Source organism: Macrobrachium rosenbergii, chromosome 30 (genome assembly GCF_040412425.1).
Source record: "Macrobrachium rosenbergii isolate ZJJX-2024 chromosome 30, ASM4041242v1, whole genome shotgun sequence".
NCBI lineage: Eukaryota > Metazoa > Arthropoda > Malacostraca > Decapoda > Palaemonidae > Macrobrachium > Macrobrachium rosenbergii.
The window spans coordinates 18,470,644-18,492,353 of record NC_089770.1 but is presented as its reverse complement, the minus strand read 5'-3'; the positions used below and the strand labels follow the sequence as shown (position 1 = coordinate 18,492,353).

Sequence of the window (21,710 nt, the reverse complement as noted above, 5' to 3'; positions counted from 1 at the left end):
TAGAGAAGATGAGCGAAGGGGCTCAAACAGTGAGCCTGTGATCCAATTGAGAACTACATCCAGACTCCAAGAGACTGTTTATTCTCCCTTTGGTCTGGAAGAGTCAAAAGACTTAATGAGGTAAGAAATGTCTTGGTTTGAGGTGATGTTTAAGTCTCTATGGTAGAAGACGGAACTAAGCATAGACCTATAACCTCTTATTGTTGAAGAGGATAGGCACCTGGAAGATTTCCAATAAAGCAGGAAGTCTGCTATCTGATTTAAAGATGTCTTAGAAGATGGAGTCTAATTTCTTCTGCACCAAAGTCTAAAAATGGTCCATTCTGCCTGGTATGCCTTGCTTGAGGACTGGCATCTGCAATTGGCAATTGCTTCTGCTGCAGGTCCTGAAAAACCTTTGCTCACAGGAGTTTGTAGACAGATGAAACCCTGTCAGGGCCAGAATGGCCAAGTTTTGATGGAACTCCCTGAAGTGCAGCTGTCTGAGAAGCCCTGGTATCATAGGAAGGAGTTTCAGGAAGTCCACAAGAAGAGCCAGAAGGTCTGCAAACTACTTTTCTGTGGCCAGAAGGATGCTATCAAGGTCACTTTGACATTCGAGTGAACTTGAAGCTTGTTCAGTACCTCCCTCATCATACTGAAAGGAGGGAAGGCGTATAGATCTAGATTGGACCAATCCTGCAGAAGGGAGTTGTTGCCCATGCATGAGGGTCTGGAAATGGGGAGCAATAAAAAGGAAGACGGTGGTTCTTGGAACTTGCAAAAAGATCCAGGAAAGGTGTCCCCCAAAGCTTCCAGTTTCATCCTGTTCTGGTCTGTCCAAATCTGAAGTGGCCTAGCTGTCTCAAACAGGGAGAAGGAGTGAGTCCTACTTGTCGACTGATGTATGCTAGGGCAGTGGTTTTGTCTGAGTGTACTGTTACAACTTTGTCACTGACTTCTTCCTTGAAGTGTAACAGTCCCAAATGAATTGCTTTAAGTTCCTTGTTGTTGATGTGAAGAAGTCTCTCCTCTAGAGACCAAGAACCTGAAATTTCTTTCTCTTAGATTGGCTCCCCAACCCATGTCCGACATGTCGGAGAAGAAGTCTAGGTCTGGGTTCAATGGGAGAAAAGACTTCCCTTCTGCATACCTGTCTGCAGACTGCCATCACCGCAGATCCTCTTTAATTTCTTCCGTTACAGGAAAGACGTACGTGTCCAGGTAAATTTTTCAATCCCAGTTGATTCTGAGAAAAAACTGAAGGACTCTCACATGTAACCTCCCCAACCTGATGAACTGTTCTATCGACAACAGAGTGCCCAACTGGCTCATCCAATCTTTGGTTGAACAGGTCTGGAATGAAAGGAAGTGGTTGACAATTTTCAGGCAGGACTCTATTCTCCTGTTGGATGGAAAAGCCTGAAAGCTCTGAGAGTCTATCTGAATCCCCAAATACAGAATCCTCTGAGAGGGAATCAGCTGGGATTTTGGTAGGTTTATCAGTAAGCCTAGTTCTTGAGTTAAAAGAAGGGTCCTCCAAAGGTCCTCCATGCATTGATCTTTTGTGGGTGAACGAATTAGCCAATTGTCCAGATGAAGAATGTTGACTTCTACTAGATGAAGACACTTGGCCAGTGGGGCAAGAACTCTGATGAAGACTTGTGGGGCCATCAAATGACCGAAACACAGGGCTCAGAACTGGAAGCTTCATTCTTGAAAACAAACTGCAGGTACTGTCTCGATGAAGGGTGAATGGGTATGTGAAAGTATGCATCTTGCATGTCTGGGGAGATCATCCAATCTCTCTGACGAATGGATGAAAGAACAGAGCAATCCATATCCATTTTGAACCTTGTCTTTTCGATGAAAAAGTTCAGTGCACTTACGTCGAGGACTGGTCTCCATCCCCCTCTTGACTTGGGGACTACAAACAACCAATAGTAAAAGCCCATCAAACTGACATCCTCAACTATTTCTATCGCTCCTTTTTTGAGAAGCAATGCAACCTCTGAGAGGGCCGAAAACTTCTCTAAACCGGCTGAGTAGGCCATTAATGTGACTGGTGTGTTGACTAATGGTGGCCTCTCTTTGAAGGGGATTGAGTATCCCTCTCCTTCAAGACTTCTACTATCCATGGTTCTGCCCCTCGTGCACTCCATTTCTCCAAAAAGAGAAGGAGTCTGGCACCCATGGGTACATGAAGGACTGTCTCCTCACTTCCGAGATGCAGGTTTTGAAGAGGACTTCTTAATTGCTCAGGAGGCGAAGCGAACAGTGGCCAGAGATCTAGAGACTGATCGCTGTTTACCTCCTCAAAAGGGCTGTCTCTGGACAGGTGAGGCTGATTTGGCACTGAAGGAAGACCAAACCCTGAGGCATCTCGTGGATTGTGCCAAAAGGTCCTGTGTTAATTTCTTCTGTAACTCAGAAGTAATCTCATTGACCACAGACTGCAGGAAAAGATGGTGACAGTTGAAAGGTGAAAAGAGAAGCGCTGATCTCTGCGACACTGTAACACTCTTAGAGGTGGACGAACACCAGAGCTCCCTCTTCTTCAGTATCCCCATAACCATCTCTTACGGCCTTGTCCGTACATTAGATAACACGCAGCCAATCCAACGCAATCTTCATTTAAGGGGGAGAAATCCTGAATCTTCTTTTCTAAGGATCCCATGGACCAATCGAGGAACCTTAGCAACTCAAAAACCTTAAAAATGTTTTTAAGAAGATGGTCCAATTCAGTACAGGAAAACATAATTTTCGCCGAGGCGAAGGGTGACCTGTGTGCCGAGTCTATAAGGCCTGAGAAGTCCCCCTGGGAGGAGGCAGTCACTCCCAGGGAAGGAGCTTCTCTAGTAGTGTACGAATGGTATCTCAAACGAGAGAGACGAGAAGGCAGAATACGAAAGATGGCTTTCCCTTCAACTCACTTTTCCGAAAGCCAAACATCAATATCGTCCAAACCTTTCCCTGAGGATGAAGATAGAACCAACTGCGGGAGATTGGTGGAATCAATGGGATTAATCATCAAGAACGTTGACTGTGGAGCTGCAGGCATCGCTGGAGAAAAGAAATCCGGGAAAGACAACAGTAAATATTTCATAAGGTCAGTGTAGGCTGAGGGAGTCGACTGCTGGCCTAAATCCTCCTCTTCTAAGGACATCTGTGATGCTGAAGGGTCCGGAGGAGTCTTCACTGATGTAAGAAGTTTCTTGAGGAGATCCAAAATACTATTCAACTGACCTTGAATGGGCGCTAGAGAAGGATCTGGTTCTTCCTCCATGAGAGAATCAGTCTTAGGTGCACAAGAAGATCGGAGATCTGGAATTGAGCCGGGCTCTTGGAATAAAAAGTTGAACTGACAGGGTCTGGTGCCAGATGGGTACCTGGGCGCTTGGAAGAAGGGTGTTTGGGCGCTACTGAGCATCCGGGAGTAACTGGAGGTTTGGGCACTGTTGGGCGCTCTGCAGAAAATACTGGCGCTCCCTGGAGGGTGGACACTTGAAAGATGAGGAAGAGTGCCTGTGAGTCGTAGGAGAGCACTTGGGAGCCAAAACCTGGCGGCCAGAGGGATGATCTGATGAAGTATTCCAGAATGTCCCAAAAACTGCAAGATGATCTGGGACTCAGGGAAAATTCTCTATGTCTCTTGATGGGGAGCGGAGACGTCTGATCCAAATATAATGAGCGCCTCTTCAAGGGACAAGACTCCTTAGAGAAACGCCACTGGCGCCTCTTGTCAGGACTGGGCATTCCGGGACTAGAGGATAGGCAATGAACATCCGAGACGCCTTTCCAACAGCTCTCTGTCTTCACCTGGGACGTCACAGGCCCGACCGAGGGGGCGACTACCCATGGGCAGACCCCACCAACCTCCCCTGGGCTTCCAGTATACCTCCTCCCAGGATTAGGGGAATTTAGCAGTGACCTTTGCCTAGGAGAGTAGGTGGGACGGGTAGCCACCTCATCCACTATCACTTCACTAACACTTTTTTCATTCATCTTTTCCAATAGAAAACGCACTGATTCCCCAAATTGGGACACTGTGTTAACCATAAGACCAAACTTTTGATCAATCCTGGTCTCAGGCTTTGCAATGCGATCGGGTTCGGAAGGCAGGAGCCAGGAGAGGGTGGTACATGAGGACTGGACACAAGAGACACTTTGGATACAGGTGATGAAATAACAGGTATATCAACACTTACCGACTTACCAAGGATTTACTCTCGGCTCCAGAAGCCACTTTACGCTTCCTACCTCTTTCTAGTTTTGCAATGTGAGAAGGCTAAGTCTTCCAAGTCTTTTCATCCCACCCTACGCATTCATCACAAGTGAGATTAATATTGCAAACCTGTCCTCTACAAGAAGTGCAAATAGAATGAGAGTCATATGAAGCTTTTGTTAACCTGGTATTGCAGCCTTTGCTGCAAGAAAACTAGACAAACTAGAATCAGACATCGTCAAAAATCAATCAAGTTACAAATACTCAGAGAAAAATCAAGTCGGTAATTCTCATTAGAGGACAACTGAACAGCACAATTATCTAACGATCAGTAATTCTTGTTGAAGAAAAAGCCGTTCTACTCAAAGTCTCACTCTTTCAGTCTAAGTCTAGAAAAGGTCAAATCTAAGCTCAGAATAGTAAAATAAATTAATAATCTTAAATAATAACGCTTGCCAAAGGCAACCATAAGCAAAATACTTCACCAAAATGGGAAGATAACAAGCAAATCTAAAAACAAGCTGCGCTCCTACAACCGAATTTGTGTAGCCTTAGGAAGGCAGAAACAAACTGAGGCCAGTTGGTAAGTTGTCCCTCTTCTTCCCCAAGAAAGTGGGCAGGGTCTAGTCACCTACTCTACTCTAGCAAAAAGAAGTGTTACCACGAATTTCAAAATTCAAGCTACCATACGAGTAGAAACTACAGCGATGTAATTACTGGGTAAGTTACATACATAAAAATGTCATTTTTATATAGGCGACTTACCCAGTATGTAATTACATGGCTGCTTCCAAAATGATAGGAGATGGGATCATGGACATAGTCTACTCCAAAACATTAAGTCATGTAATGAATTTGAAATAGAAAAGTTCTAGCATTGAAAACAATGTTTGTTGTTTCCAATCAGTTAAGAGAGCTACTGCAGGTGGATACTGCCTCTGGTTGGTGCTCATCTTAACTTGTAGTGGCATGGCGGTACAGCCAAGGGTCGCCTCCTACTTAGTACAAACTTTGCAGCTAGGGAAGTGTTCCAATGGCTAGCAGAGCACGATAGGTGCCCGCCCTTGCCCTGGGTGCAGCAACAAAATAAAAACAACCAGATAACACTCATACCTACACTGAAATAAAACCACAACCCATCCACTAAGAGTGATGGGTGCTCCAGGTACGTTGTGCCCCCTGGCTCTCCAAGCTCAGCACCTTACTGAAAAGGTAAAGAGATAGTAGGAGAACATCCTGTGCTTCCCTCCGCGATGCCATGCCAGTCACTAAAATTGGTCTCGAGGTACCGGAAAATTTCGACACTACTTAAACTTCCACAAAAATAGTGAGAAGCAAAGATCGGTTACACTTCCGGTCAATAAAAAAATGGACGTAAAGAGCATACAGTGTAGTGTCTGAAAACTAAGGAGGTAGAGGCTGTTCTGACGTCCTTAGCTTTGCTTCAAAGTAGGCAAAATGCATTCCAAATAAAAAAAGTCTAAAAAATGAAGTCCATATAAGATGGAGGATAACAAGTTTAGACAGAGGGAGAGACAGGTTCTTGCCATAACTCCCTAGGTTATGGATGGTCCTCCGATTCCCGGTTCAGCTCAGGGAATTTCTGAAAAACTCTGATTGGACAGAGAGCTCTCTATACTATTTCCGAGCCGGGGAGCACTACTGGGCGCTTGTAGCAAGAGTTGGAGCCAGAGGAGCTGGGTGCCAGGCGAGCTAGTGGTTGGGAGCTGGCGGACACTCGGAGCACAAGTTGGCGCCAGAGGAGCTGGGCGCCAGGAGAGTTAGATCGTGAGATGTCGGGTGCTCATGGAAGTCAAGGGAGTCCATACCAATCTAAAAGGAGAAGGAACGGATCCAGGTCTTTGATGGGACCTTGAACTTGGCTAAAATACCCAAGGGTGGCAAACAATCTGAGTCAATATCTTCCTTATTTGGATAGGTAAAGGACTTGAGGAGGGAAGGAGATTAGGAATAAATCTAGGTCCCTGTGCTTTAACCTGAGTTTAGCATAGCTCTACTGTATACTCCTAAATGGAGGAGTACTAGAGAACCTAGACCGCCTCAAAAAAAAAAGGTAGACTGCCATTGGGTCACAGATGTCTCAAAAGAGGAGACGAAGTGTCTGAGGCAATAGTTACGGAAAATCGACCCCTTAGTCTGGTAGATGTAGCTAAAAGACTGATGTTTACATGCCATATTCTTTGCGACGGATCTCTTGAAGGCCAACGGAGGAGAAAAAGTTGGGGAAGGAACCCAGAAGGTCCGCCAACAACCGTTGCAGATTTGGGAGTATTCTAACGTGACAATCAGCCTGAAACTTATTTAGGATTCCCTGAACCATAAGAATGTGTAAGGCGAGGAGAACCAAGAAGGATCGGTCTGTATGTGGCGACTGTTGCCCATAACAGAGGGTTTGAGACCGGAGAATCCAAGGGAGGGGCGAAGGATCCTTACGGTGACAGACAGGCCCAAAGTCGTCTCGCCCCATAGGGTCCACAGATCCTGAGACCAAAAGGGATCAAGGCCCACTCGGAAGGAATGGCACTCTTCCTTATTTCGATACAACTGTCAGACCTTTGGAGGCCTGAAAAATTCATGTGGCCAGAATACTTGATTGATTTGCCCACCAAAGAAGTTCTTTTGTTGTTATAGGATCATGGTGCGAAATGCAGACAAAGTGCAGACTCACTGTCGACTCTGCGGCCCATGTGGACTGACAGTACCTCGTACAGCCTGAAGCAAATGTGGAGCTGTGCAAGGAACAGAACTTATACCTGGCAAACTTAAAAAAGGGCTGCAAAGACCATAATCCACCAGAATCTAGGCACAACAAAAAAAGGCCTAGTCCAAAACCAGTCTGTGACCAACTCTGTAGGTTAAACACAATCCTCTAAAAAAAAGAAAAAATTAGCCTGTGAGAGGGTGTTAGGCGCTCAGCGGTGGAAGCCGAACAACAATGGTGCCAAGCGCTCTAGAAGAGGGGGAGGGGAACCTTAATTGCATGATGAAACAAAAACACATTACAGTGCTTGTCTGTGCTGGAAACCTCAAAAATGGATGAAAAAGTAAGACTCTCATTTGATGCGTAATCTTGACTAACAATGGTGGACGAGGAAGTCCCCAGAGGCACATCCACTAAGTTTCTGAGCTAAAGAAACTTGCGGATTCTAAAAACTCTCTTGGCAGACGGGAAAAAGCTAAAAAATTCTGAGAGTTGAGGCTGAAAACCAAAACAGAGGACTCTGCAACAATGGTTATGTTCTGAGGAAGAGGTGATGAAGATCTGTGAACGGCCAGGATGCTTCGAGTAGGCACCCATCTTCTTCTGCTAAGTGCTCTATTTGGCTCACTTTGCGCCTGCTTTGCTGCTTCAGACTTCTGCACCCGACTGCTCGGTGCCAACTTCTGGCCGCTTGGCACCAATGTCTGGGTGCTCAACGCCTCTTCCTTCTTCATCGGTTCAGGAAGACTGCTTTAGCCCTGATTAAGCATCAACTTGAGGAGCTCATGGGCTTTAAGAAAGAAGACAGTTGTTTCCAAGAGTAAGGACACCTCCTTATCCCATCTCTTCTGACATCTCTGTCAAGACACCTTTCCAGTGGCTGTCTGTCAATACCTGGGACCGGCAACAGGCACGACTGAGGGGCGACTACCTGTATGTAAACCCCCCACCTCCCTTGGACCTCCAGTATGTCTTCTCCCCACTGCAGGGAGGGTGGTCAGGGACCTTCGTCTAGGAACATCAGGGGATGAGTAGCCACCTCCTCCACTGCACAACACTTCACTGTTACAATGGTTAAATTTGTGATAATCGAAATAAAAGGCTGACAAAGGCATGGGAGGGAAGCCAGGGAGCCAGGCATGGGAGCAAATGGATAATACAGGAGGGGCTAGTAGCAGGAGAGAATTGGCACCAGGTGGAAATGAGCTAGTGCAAGGTGCTGCATGCTCTGAGCTGGGCCTGGGAGGCAAGAGACATATGAAGGCAGGAGGCGGGTGGAGGTAGGTGGCGGTCGCTCCTGTGAGCGTGGTGGCGGGAGGAAGCAGGCAGCGAGTGGTAACTTATTTACTAACTACTTTTTTATATCTTTACAGGAATTTCTGATATCTGGGCATAAAAACATGTGTAAAATGTATGAATAACATTAGCATTTAATATGTTTAGACATGTATGCATTTTAAGATGACAAATGTGCGTGTTTCTTCTCAAATAAAAGATAAATTTATATCAAAACATAGTTTGAGCATTAAAGCATCAAAGCAAATCCGACTCTAATACTGTAGAACAATGAATTTTTATTCTCTAATTAGTGATCGAATCCAGTAAACGGTTACGCCCACCACTAGTAGATGCAAGTGGTCAGCGCTGAAAAACACCTCTGTAGGCTGGGGCCATTCGAACCTTCTCTGCAATGTTCCAAAGTAGTGCCAAAGCAAGAAACGGTATCCGATACTCAGCTGTTGAGAACGTTTCCTCCTAAGGCTCACCGCAGCCAAACATTACACATCATTCTCTCCTTACTATGTTCCAGCCCCTTAACTTTTCAGTTCTCTGCTAAGGTGATGAGTAGGCTAGACCTGGTAAACAAAACAAATTACAAACATTTTGGCCTAATGGAATGGTGTAACGTTTAAGAATTACTTTAAAATAATTTACCGGAGACTTGCGAGGTGCCAAGGCCTGACAAACAAAAAACAATTCACAAATGTTTGGCCTAAAGGAATGGCGTATCATTCAAGAATTACTTAAGGTAATTATTTACTGGCGGCTAGTAAATAGCCAATGGCCGGTACACAAATCCTAAAATCAAAAGTTTGTCCTAAAGAAATGAAGTAACATCCAAAAACTACTTTTAAGGCAATCGCTCACCATTGGCCGAGGGCTTAATGGAATGGCGTAACATTCAAGAATTACTCTTAAGTCAATTATTTACCGGCAACTTGCATGTAGCCAAAGCCCAATAAGCAAAACATAAATGTAAGTTTTGGCCCGAAGGAATGGTGTAACATTTGAGAATTACTTTTAAGACCTAACTGTTACTGGCGAATTGCAAGTAGCCGGCTTGATGACTATGAATCAAGGTAAGATCCTGAAAGATCTCTGCTCGAAGGTTATGAAATACGCATTCCGGTGGTTGTGTAATACTACTGAAATCTGGTGATATAACCAGAAAAAAAGAATAAGCTGCTGTAAGCAATTGATGTTTAATCAAGTACAGCAGAAAACAGAATGAGGTGGTTAGCTAAGTTGTTTCTAGTATTACCGTTAGGGTGCAGTACTGTGCACCTACACTGAACAATCGAAGTGCTATCCAAGAAATTTGAATTTAGGCTGCTGTACATGGAAAACTAATAGCTATGTAATTACTGGGTAAGTCATTTATATAAAACTATGAGATCTTATTAATTTTTTAGTTTTCACACTACTGTCATCCTACCTGATGCAGGAATTATGCCTATCATAATAGAGAGGTAAGATTCCTTATAATAATAAAATAATACTGTATATACCAAATACAATATGTAGTTCCTCAACCTGAGCCCAATGGTCAACAATCTACACAGCTGTGCAAAAGGGACTACCCATACAGCATTCTCTAGTCTGGACAACAAAAAGTGGCAATGTTACAATTCAGAACTTACCTCGCCCTTCTTGAGCAAATAACCTTCTTTGTCTATTTGTGTCTGTGATATGCTGTAAGCACACAGATTCTTTTCGTTTATTTTCATCGTGGAACCCTACAGATTCAAGAGGTCTCTAGCAGCAATAGTACAAACCTGCCAAACAGAGAGCATGGGTGCATTAAAGACTACTTAGTCAACAAACAAGAGTAACTCTTACCAATGCAGATATACATAGAAGTATTGCAACATAAGCATAACTATCTTTGGCAGTTTAGCTTTACAAAGATGTCTAGTGACATGTGCAAGTTCATGTTATGCAGTATGCTTTAGGAAGTCTTACAACATATGCAGATTCATCCAGTGCACTTGTGTCTTTGTAAAGATGGGTTGTGAATACTTCATCATAAAAAAAAATTACAATTTTTTAAAGTAATTTGCATGTTACCTAAGCATACAAACCAGAGCCTTTCATGTAGGAGCATTCCTCAGCATGAGTTGGAGTCAGTAACTGACATTTGGTAACAAGGTAGTTAACTGGTGGTAAGTGGCTGACTGAGGGAACTCGCCCCCTCACCTATTGTAATCAACCAATTTTTCCCTTCGGCATCAGGGACTCTGTGAGGAGGTTGATGTGGGATTATGATAAAAGCTCCTTTACAATCTGACAAAGGGATGTAAGATTGATAAGGCCATGAGGCAGAATGAGATGTATTTAAACGCTCAATCTTGTGGAACTTCAGAGAACCAATTGCTGCCCTAAAAAAAAGTTAAGTATACCTTAGTTTAACCAGACCACTGAGCTGATTAACAGCCCTGCCCTAAAGATAGGGTACCATAAGTGGAAGGGCAGCTAGTATCTAGGTCAATCATAAGTCACAGGATGCACAAATGTGAGATCTACCAGCATTGTGACCCACCCAGCATATACCCTGCCTGACTGCTACCTTGCAGAGGTAGAAAAAAAGGAAGAAGAGGGAGAGAAAGCCCATCGCTCACCCATTCAAGCTCTAGCTTTGTGCCATAGAGTACCTCGGGGATGAGATGATTTTTTTCTCCAAGAGGAGATTGGAGACTACACAACCTGTCGGGCTTTTGCCACAGGTCCTAAGAAGAAAGATCCAAGGACTTGTGGATGATACCTGAGGTAAAATGAGGTAAAGGTAGTAGGGAACAGACAGATATCTACTTCCTTACCTGTTAACTGAAAAGTTCACAAAATGGGTAGAGACATGTCAACACTCCCGCCTTCGTGAGTTCTTGTCAGGAATGGATAACTGTCCTTCTCACAGGCTGAGCTTTAGGCCCACTCGATCACTTCATAAGACCAGAAAGAAAGCATGTTCTGGTTACCACCTTCTTGTGCCTGCTACTACTACAAAGGGACCCCGACATGACCCAGAGAGGTCAAGTTTTCATTAGATAGTGCCACAGGGTTTACAATGGGCACCAAAGGATCTCTTCCAGCTCCCTGCTGACAATTTCTCAAAAGGAGCAAACCAAGAGATTCTCAAGTCTTTTGTCAGAAACTGACTTTCTGAGTTTGCCACAACTCATGAATGAGAGCCAGACAAGTCAGACTTCAGAGCTTAGACAACTCTCCCAAGGAAGAGAAGTCCATGCTCTTCTGTCAAAAGACCCGGGTCAGGGCCAAGCAACAGGTTTCACTGATGGGGGTGGGCAAAGCTTGTCTTGAGAAGAGTGGGCAAGAAAGTCTGCCATCTTGCTGCAAAATAGCTCTAACCAGAGAAGACCCTATCAGTGACACCAGTCAGAGAAGATGGTCTACTCCCTGATACACAATTGTTGAGGATACTTCAAAAGCATGTGAATACCAGAGTAAAGTGTGCCAAAAGGGAAACTCTGGGTGCCTCCACCAGAAAGGCTGGCATATCAGAATACTTTTCCACATAACATCAGCAAGGAGCTACTATGGTTATCTCAAACCAAGCATGACAAACACTAGGTTGATCACTCAGTGAATCAGACTGAAAAGAGAAGGGGCAAAGATATTCAGACATCCCAGGGCTAGTAGGTGGTGTCTTCCTAGGCAGCCTGGGGTCTGGAATGGAAGACCAGAACACCAGGAGCTACCTACAAACCTGTGTGGTAAACAGGTTGAACACTAGAATTCACCAACGCTCAAAAAACCTCCCCCACAAAAGAAAGTTAATGTGCAGACAAGGCTTGTCCTCTGTCCGCACACCTAGATGTCCCTTTCCTCTTTCCCCTTAGCCCTTTTCTTAGCTCGTGCTGGAGGTGGGGGGGCCAAAAAGACTTCTGGCCCTTCCTAGAGGAAGAAGTCTGGGTTCCTTGTCTAATGGGAAGCCCTCCTGACATGGAAGGCACCTTGCCATGATACTTGGTGTTATCATGAACCCACTGTTGCAAACACATGGTCCAGGGGTCGTGTACACACATTCTTGGAGTTCTGGATGAAGCAGATACAACCCTATGGTTTACATGATCATGCACAGATCAACACGATGCCCAGAAGTATAAAACAGCATGTGAACCTTCTGTCTGCTTGTCCAAAAAGAAGAATCTGGAACAATACGGTACTTAATGTTTCATAAGAGAACAGGGAGACTCCAGTCCAAGAGCAAACACCTGGCATCAACTCTACCTACAGCAGACACCCATCCCACTGGTGAGAGCATGCTGTCGCCAACCCCTGAAAAAGTGAGTCACTCACTCAAGGTCTGATTGACCCTCTTGTAAGATGGCTTCTAAGATCACGTCATCTTCTTTCCTCAAGAGAAAGAAGAGGCAGAATAGGAGGAACAACATAGTGCTTACTTTTCTCCACCTGAATCTCCTCGTGAATCTCACTCTCTTCAGCTACAGTAGAACATGTGTCGAGGCAGGAAACTGTCAGAGGAGTAAAGTAGAGGTATTCTGCACAGGTGGAAATGTCTGCCAGTACTTCAGTGAAGCCACTAACAAAGCATTGGCAGAAGATGACAAAACTCAAACACATGCTACTGTTGCACCTGGGTCAGCACTATCAGAAAGCTCAAGCTGATTACCTAACCTCACAAGCAGAAAATGGGAAGAAAGAGATGGCACTCCGTAAGCAAGGAGCTCCAAAGATTCAGCAGCTAAAGGTACAGAAATCCCCTTCAAAGAAACCAGTGGACATCTGCCCTTTCTCCGCTGGTGCCAAGTCTCTTGCTGCAAAGGAGACCAGCACCAACGCAAAACAACTAATGCAGTTAAACTAACACCAAGGGTATAAAATGGCTAAACACCCATGGACAGCCTCCACGTCTTTCACTGTTCACTTTTCTTGCTCAAACCCAAGTTGCACAAAATAATGATATTTATGATGAAATCAATTTTTTAGGTACTTACCCTCTATCATTTGCTTTATTTGCAGCTACTTGGTGGAGGTTCGACAAGTGTTAAAGTTGAAACAATCGTTAACGAACGCTCCCAATAGTTGCCGACTCTTTAGAGGGTGGGGTAAGACAATGAATGTTTTGGTTGTCATTCTTCTCTTAATTTCTTAAGAGGGGAGGGAGGGATCTCAGTGATAGAGGGTAAGTACCTACAAAATTTATTTTATTATAAAAAATGGTATTTTAATGATAAAATAAAGTTTGTTCATACTTACCTGGCAGATATATATATATAGCTGTATTCTCCGAAGTCCGACAGAATTTCAAAATTCGCAGCACGGCCGGTCAGGTGGTTAGTACCCATTCCCGCCGCTGGGAGGCGGGTATCAGGAACCATTCCCATTTTCTATTCAGATTTTCTAATGCCACTGTCTCCTGAGGGGAGGAGGGTGGGCAATAAGAATATATATATCTGCCAGGTAAGTATGAACAAACTTTATTTTATCATTAAAATACCATTTTGTTCATGAGACTTACCTGCCAGATATATATATAGCTGAATACCACCGTTGGAGGGGGGTAGAGACAGCCAAGAATTAGGGAAAAACAAATTTGTAGGTAATAAATACTTTGGTTCCTTACCTGTTAGCATAGCTGACTGCGTGATTACTGTCACCCTAGTCTGCTTCTGCTTTACTAGAGTCCCCAGCGAGGTAGTGACCTATATAGCTGGCGAGTTCTAGATGATCTGTCAACGGGGGCGTGACCACAATGTGACTAGACCATAGACCATACAATGAGGACAAACGAGCATTACCAACCACCTAACCAAAACCTAACATGTTAGATTGCAAAAGATTGGGAAGACTGCCTCCATCAGTCGACCCAACAACCATAAAAACACAAAATTAAAAGACACTTCCTAACCAAAATTTAAAGGATAGGATAAGAGCTACTCCCTGCCCCCAAGGTTGTTGATGCAGCAATGTATGGTCCTAGCGAAAAGCAATTTTCGTATGCTACCTTAACATCTCGCAAATAGTGTGAGGCAAACACCGAATTGCTTCGCCAAAATGTGGCACTGAGAATGTCACTGAGTGCCATATTTTTCTGGAACGCCATGGAGGTAGCAACGGCCCTCACCTCGTGAGCGTTAACTCTCAACAACTTGAAGTTGGAGTCGTCACAACTAGAATGCGCCTCCTTAATGACGTCCCTAATGAAGAATGCCAGTGCATTCTTCGACATTGGCTTAATTGGTTGTCTCACAGAACACCATAAATTATCCGAGGGACCACGAATGTCTTGAGTCCTTTAATGTAGTACTTGAGAGCTCTAACCGGACACAAAACTCTCTCAGGTTCCTGTCCAATAAGGTCTGCTAGACCTTTAATTTCAAAGTGTCTAGGCCAAGGGCAGGGGCGGCTCTAGGGTTTCCTGCGCCCTAGGCTAATATTTTAATTTGCGCCCCCAGGTCCACCAGCTAGGAGATCTGGGGTGAGCAGTAGTCAGTAGCTCCCCATTGGGTGACATTTCCGGATACTTTAATTGTAAATCCAGCTACCAAATATTAAGTTGAAATGCATTATGCGCACACATAAACACACACACACATACATACATATATATATTATATATATATATATATATATATATATATATATATATATATATATATATATATATATATATATATATATATATATATATATATATATATATATATATATATATATATATATTAAATCTAGGTTGAAATTTACAACAATTCCATCATTATTTTTTAATATGTAACCATTGCAAGGGCAATTTTGATGCCTATAAAGATATATTAGACAATTAATGTATTCATAACATTATATTGAAAATGGCATTAAATAGAGCAAAACAATGATTTTTGCTTATAATCTATTTAAAAAATTTTTATTTAATAAGGAAATGTGCATCTGATAGTGAAATTATGATTGAGTATATAACAATTATAGAGGGATGAATAAATTTGTTTTATTTAGCATTTCCCAACGTTTTGTGAGAGAGAGAGAGAGAGAGAGAGAGAGAGTGTAATTGTCGTGACTGAGTTTGTTGTTGGAAGAGGGATGAGGTCGTTAGTTTGTTTGGGGCGCTGTCTGTCTGTCTGTGGAATATGTGAAGGATTTTTCAGTTTTTCTGGGAGTCTTTAGTCAGAGCTAGTGCCGGTCAGTGGTTCTGTGTGGGACAGTTTTGTCGAAATGCTTTTCTGGGAGTTGTTGGTTTTCTTGTTGTGTGCTGTTTATTTGTGTGTGTGTTCTGTTTCTTTTTGTATTTCCTTGTTGTGTTTGTGGTTGTTTGTGGTTGTGGTTGTTCATAACTGGCGACCTTTATCCATCTCCAGCAACCGAAGATCAGGGTGAGTGTTGTTTGTTGTTTTGTTTGTGGGTTAGAAACATAATATTTGGCGCCCAACGTGGGGCTGTTGTAAAATAGCCGTTAAGATTGTCTGTGGTGGGTGTTTGAGAGTAAAAGGTCAGGATGAGTGAGATAGAGAAATTGAGAGAGGAACTGGAAGTGGCTAGGGAACTCCAGGGCAGGCTGGAGGAGGAGAATGGAAAGCTGAGGAGTGAGAATGAGGAGTTGAGGAGTCAGTTGGAGGAGATGGAGGAATGCTAAGAAGTGCAAAAGAAGAAATGAAAGGGGAGATGAAAGAGTCAGAAGAGAGAATGGAAGAGAGAATGGAAGAGAGGATGGATAAAAAGTTGGAGGAATGATGAGAAGTGTGGAAGAAATGGTGAAAGGTATGTTCAAGGGTGTTTTTGGAGAAGGGGCTGTTGGAGGCAGGTTCTCTGGAACGTGTGAAGGGGCAAGAGAGAAAGAAAAGGAGGAAGAAGTGAATGGAAGCGTGAGTGATGAAAGTGATATGGGAATAGGAAGTAAGAAACGAGGGAATGAGAGGCAGGGTAAGGAAAAGGGGAATGAAAAGCAAGGGAAGGAACAGAGGAAAGTAAGGATAAGTCAGGGGAAGAAAAAGGAAGAAGGGAAAGGGAAAGGAAACTGGTAAGAAGGGTAAGGAAGTGGGGAAGGCAGGAAAGAAGGGAGAGGGTGAAGGCAGTAGTGATAGTGAGGTGGATGGAGGTGAGTGGATAAAAGTGGATAAAAGAGGGGGAAGAAGAGTGTAATGAGTAAGATGAATGTAAGTGCAGAAGTGGACTCTTTGTATTCGGAAGAGGGTATGAAAGGACAGAGTGAAAGTAGCAAAAGTGAGAGTGAAAGTGAGAAAGAAGTGAGAAAGGCTATGTATGTGAGGGAGGTACCCGGTGTGAAAAGTATAATGAGTATGGAAGTAGGGATGTGCATGATTTCTTTAGGGAGTATGAAAGGTTTTGTCAGGATAAGTATGGGGAAAGTAAGAGAGTGTGGGCACGAGAATTAGGAGAATATTTGACTGGGTTTTACTTGATATGTATAGGGTTATTATGAGTGTGGGGGATGTTGAGTATGACAAGGTGAAAGCTAGATTAGTTGAGCAAGCGAGGCGTATGAAAGCGAGTGTTAAGTATAAGAGGAAGAATGAATTTGATGAGGCAAGAATGAAAGCTGGGAAACCTTGTCACTGTATGCTTGTAGGCTGGAGACGTTGGCAAGGAAGAAGTTTGGGGATGATGGGATAGATGAATGTAAGGAGTTAGTACATGAAGTTGTTAGGGACAGTGCCAGATGGAGTTAGAGAATTTGTGAACTTGAAGCGGAAGGAGAAGAAAAGATGGACAATGAAAGGTTGACTTGGGAGAAATTTTGGAAATTGTAGAAGATTATGAGCTTGACAGGGTTATAAAAGAGAGCAGAAGTGTAAGTGTAAGGGCTGGGGTAGATGAGAGAGTACCAGAGTTTGGAAGCTTTAGGGATGCAGTGTTGAGGGCCCAATGAGAATGGCCGATAGTGTAATAGATAGGAGTGTAAGAGCAAGTAATGTGGAGGTGCCAGTGAGGATGAATGATGGGTTTGTAAGGGAACAACGGGTTGGACGGGTTAGGGATAGTAGTGTACAAAGGGGAAGGTCGGTGAGTGGAAGTCGAGCGAAGTGTTTTAGATGTGGAAAGGAAGGACATACAAAGAATGAGTGTAGGTGGGCTTTAGGAGCGTGTTTGGTGTGGGCAATCGGGACATTTGGTAAAGGAGTGTACGAAAGATAGGGGTTAAATGCTACAGGTGCGGACAGGTGGGTCATGTTGCTAATGGTTGTAGGGGTACCCGAGTGAATGTAATATGTGGTAACTGTGGTAAGAATGGGCATTATGCGAGAATGTGTTCAGAACCGAGAGCGAAGTGTGTCGAATGTGGAATGGAAGGGCATGTATCAAGTGTATGTAGACGAAAGAGGGTGACTGTGACAGCAAATTCGGGAAACTGAGTGTGAAGGGGGTTCAAATGGGTGGATCCTCCAGGATGCAAGCGGTGCGTGTGATGCATGCACGTGAGGGGTTGTTGCATGAGGGAGGTTTTGCTTGAAAGACTGAACGTAAGAGTGCATGAGTGTGCAAGTGTGTTGTAAGGGAGTAAGATTGATTGCCTTAGTAGATACCGGGTGTAGTATGAATGTCATATTTAAGAATGGATGTGAGAAATTGAGGAATACGTGTGAGATTAGGAACTGTCAGGGGAAGTAAGAGGGATTGGAAATTTAGGGGTAGCAGTGGTTGGAAGAGTGTGTGAATGGTTAGAAATTGGGGGTGTAGTGATGGATGAAAGTGATTTTTGTGTGATTGAAAGTACGAATGATAAAATGATATTTTATTGGGATGTGAGTTTTTGAAAAAATGCGGATGGTGGTCCGTCCTAGTATGAATGTAATTGAATTACGTATGAAAGGGGATGTGCTTGGGGATTTGTATTTGGGGAAGGATGGTAGGGTTGAGCAAAAATTGTGGAAGAGAGTGCCTGTAATGAGCAACAGAGAGGGTAAAAGTGCCACATGAGATTGGAGAAGTTGTGAGTTGTGAAAGTGGCATGGCCGGATAGTCTCAGGATAGCCAACAATGATAGGTGTGAGTATGTGGTTGAGGGAATAGACATAAATAAATTAGTCAGGGCAAATGTGTGTGTATATGATGGGGTTTTGAACATGGAGATCCGAGGGGTATATAACGTCATTGCCGAAAGTGTCAGGAAGAAGTTTTGATGAGTCCGAGGAATATGTGAAAGGGAGATTGCAGTGGGGAATATTAATATGACGTTGTGTGAATGTGGATGATGAAAGGCAAAGTGAAACGGCAGGTGATGACAGGTGATTTGAAAGGATGAATGGGATAATGATTGGACGTATGAGGAGTTGAATAAAGAGTAAAGGTAGATGAAAATGTAAGTGATAACGTAAGAGAACGATTGAGGAGAATGTTGTGGATAGGCAGGGGGGCATTGAGTCGTGGTGACGAGGATTTTGGGGATCAAGTTCCGAATTTAAAATAGTTCTTGAATGGGATGGGTTATATCAGCGTCCCCGACATTTGGGAACTAGTTCAATCGTGAGATAGATGAGCAGTGTGAGGAGCTTGAGAGGGTGGGAGTGATTGAAGAGAATAGCGCCTGAATAGCCTGAGAGAATGGAGTAGAAAAGATGGAAGTTTGCTGAATGTTGCTGTGGATTATCGGAAGGTGAATGAAGTAACTGTGAAAGAGCGATTCTAGATGAATGTGGTGTCTGATTGTGTGTACAAGATGAATGGAATGAAAGTGTTTACAAAATTAGATTTGGTAAAGGGGGAAATTACCAGATGCCTCTGGAGGAAGGAGCAGGCATGAATGGCCTTTTCTAGTAGTTCCTGCCACTACCAGTTCCGAGAGATTGAGAGAGAGAGAGACTGGCTAATGAGAGTAGGAGCCCCAAAGGGCAATGAATGTGGTTCTGGCTGGGTTTGATCGCAAGAAGGTAACTGTTTTTATAGATGATATTTTGATTGAGAGTGAGACTGTAGAAGAGAATATGGAACTGCTTTTAGTGAGTGTTAGAAAGGTTGGAAGAAGTAGGAATAAAAGTAAAACTTGAAAAGTGTGCTTGGGAAATGGCTGGGAGGTGGATTTATTTTAGGGCATATGGTGAGTGGAAGAGGTGTAAGGAAGAGTGATAAGTTGTGAATAAGGTTTTGGAATTTTTTTCCCGGAGAGTTGTTAGTTTTCTTGTTGGATTTTTTGGGTTTAATTGAGTTTGGAAGGAAGTTTATAAAAGATTGTTCAGGGATTGGGAAACCATTACTGAATGGACGGGAAGAGAAATTGTGTAAGATTGAAATGGGATGAGAAATGATCGGCGATTTGGAGAGATTGAAATCTCCCAGGAGGCTGCAAGAGACGTGACGTTATTTTCCCGGACTATAGTGAGAATGCGAATAAACTAGAACTGTATACGGATGCAAGTAAGTTCTTTATGGGAGGTGATGCTTGGTACAAATGCAGAAGGCGAAATGGGGAGAACAATTGAGATTAATTGACTTATGTGAGCAAGGCGTTTGGAAAGGCAGAGTTGAAATATTGTGATTGAAAAGGAATTGGCTGCAATAAGGTTTTTTGTGAAAGAAGGGCGTTGAAAGTATTTTTATATGGGGTAGATTTTGTGATAAAAAACGGACCATCGACCGCTAGTATATATGGTTAAAAAGGAGAGTGTGAATGCTAGAGGAGAGAACGATCAGAGGATTTGAATGAGTTTAGTTTTAAGGTAGAGTATGTACAAGGTAGACAGAATATTGTTGGGATGCTATCTAAAAATAATGTGTGGGCTGAACGAGATGATAGGGTTAGGAGCGACTGGGACCTGGACCAAGTACCTGTAGGATTTGTGGTAAAGCAACAGTATGTAGGGGTGAATGATGTGGAATGTCTGTTTGGGGGTTGAGTAATTTGGAAACAAATGGATTGATTCACCGGATACCTGCTGAGATTAAAGCATGAACATGAATGTTTCATGGAAAAGGTGATGAATGAGATGCCGGAAGGAGGAGTTCAGCTTTTTCCTGAGGAAGGAAGGGAATTAGATGAGGAGGAAAAGTTAGTGAAAGTCTTGTTGGTAGTGGCTGAAATGTTTAAAATTACAGTACGATTGTTCTTTGATGGAATAGGTCTATTGGAGTATAAAGGAAGGGTGGATGAAAATGGTATGAATGTGATTTTAAATGTTCACTGTGGAAAGGATACTTGTAGCTGGCTGGTTAAGAAAGGTGATTGTGGGAAAAATGAGGGAATACGGGGTAGGGTTGAGGATATCGTTGAAGATGAATGCTGGATGAGGATATGTGTGAGGAAGCTAACAGGTGAATGTAGCCGTGAGAGCTGTATGCATGAATCAAAGGTAAATTAGTAACAAATGTAGTGGTGGATCAAATAAATATTGTAGTTACTGTAGACACGGAGCACAAGTGTCGTTATTGAGTAAGTATAAAAGTTAGTGAATTGGAAAGGTACTTTTTCTTGAAGGATATAAAAAGAAAATCAATATCTTTAAGGATACATGGTTTGGGACAAGGGAGTGTGTTAGTATGGGAGGAGGTACAACTAAAAATTCAGTTAGGGAATTTGAAATAATACATAATTTTGTAGTCATGGATGAGAATGATATGCCAACATGTTTTTATTAGGAATTGATTTTATGAGAATGCATGAATAAGTACAAATGACATTTATCGGAGGGGAATTTTAGGAAAACTCATGCAGGGAAATAAGAAGGTTAAAGGAGGAGATGTGTCTAAAACTAGTTTTGTAGGTATGGTAGATATTGCAAGGAGGAAAATGATTTGTTGAGTGAAGAGGAAATTAAGCAGATGCAAAAATCATCAGCATGAAAATAAATATGTTAAGAGAATGATGTGTTAGGGGTGTAAGAGTAGGTTTTTCCTGAGTTAGAAGTGTATAAGCGAAGTGCTAAGGGTTTTTTTATGTAAAGGTATAGTTTATTTTTGCATTTTTAACAAAATATTTCAAAACTGATAAAAGGAATATGGAGTTCCAAAATCCTCTGTATGTGCAAAGTATTTTCTGGAAGACAGCTGTGGGTATGTGTTTATTGGTGCATAATAGGTTTGGGCATCTGGGAAAAATAAATTATGGGAATGTATGAGAGAGAGATTGTATGTGCCTGGATTGAGTAAAATTTGGTGCGGATGTAGCGATTTACGTGTGCGGACTGTCAGAGTGACTGGGAAAAGTGTGCACCAACTGAATCCACCTGTGTTGCGATTGCAGATGAAAGAGTTATTCGAGATGGTTGTGATTGATTGTGTGTCGTTGCACATTTGACTGCTAAGAGGACATTTTCCAAATGGTTGTAATGGTAGATCATTTGAGTAAGTTTGCACACACACTACATCATCTGAACAAAAAGAGTGAGACTGTAGTCAGAAAGAATGGTGGGTCAAGGACAACAGTAAATGGTCTAGAAAATCAAGAAACTGTTGAGTGACAATGGGCCTGAATTTGTTGGATGGGAGTTTGAGCAAATGTTGCGTGATTGGGGCATAGAACATGTGACAACATTTCCCAACAATTTTGCCTACTTGTCCTTTTGACCTGGATTGGATTCA

The 21,710-nt window shown here is 43.0% G+C and overlaps 1 protein-coding gene across 3 annotated transcripts in view; it reads right to left on the bottom strand.

Annotated features, from left to right (window-relative positions):
- LOC136855107 (sesquipedalian-1-like) overlaps window positions 1-21,710 on the bottom strand; it is an 84,688-nt gene that overhangs the window by 27,792 nt on the left and 35,186 nt on the right. For all 3 annotated transcript variants that reach the window (XM_067131939.1, XM_067131937.1, XM_067131938.1), the window contains one exon: window positions 9,848-9,982. In XM_067131939.1, the coding sequence (XP_066988040.1) occupies window positions 9,848-9,934 (87 nt within the window). In that variant the 5' untranslated portion in view covers window positions 9,935-9,982. The remainder of the gene's footprint in view (window positions 1-9,847; window positions 9,983-21,710) is intronic.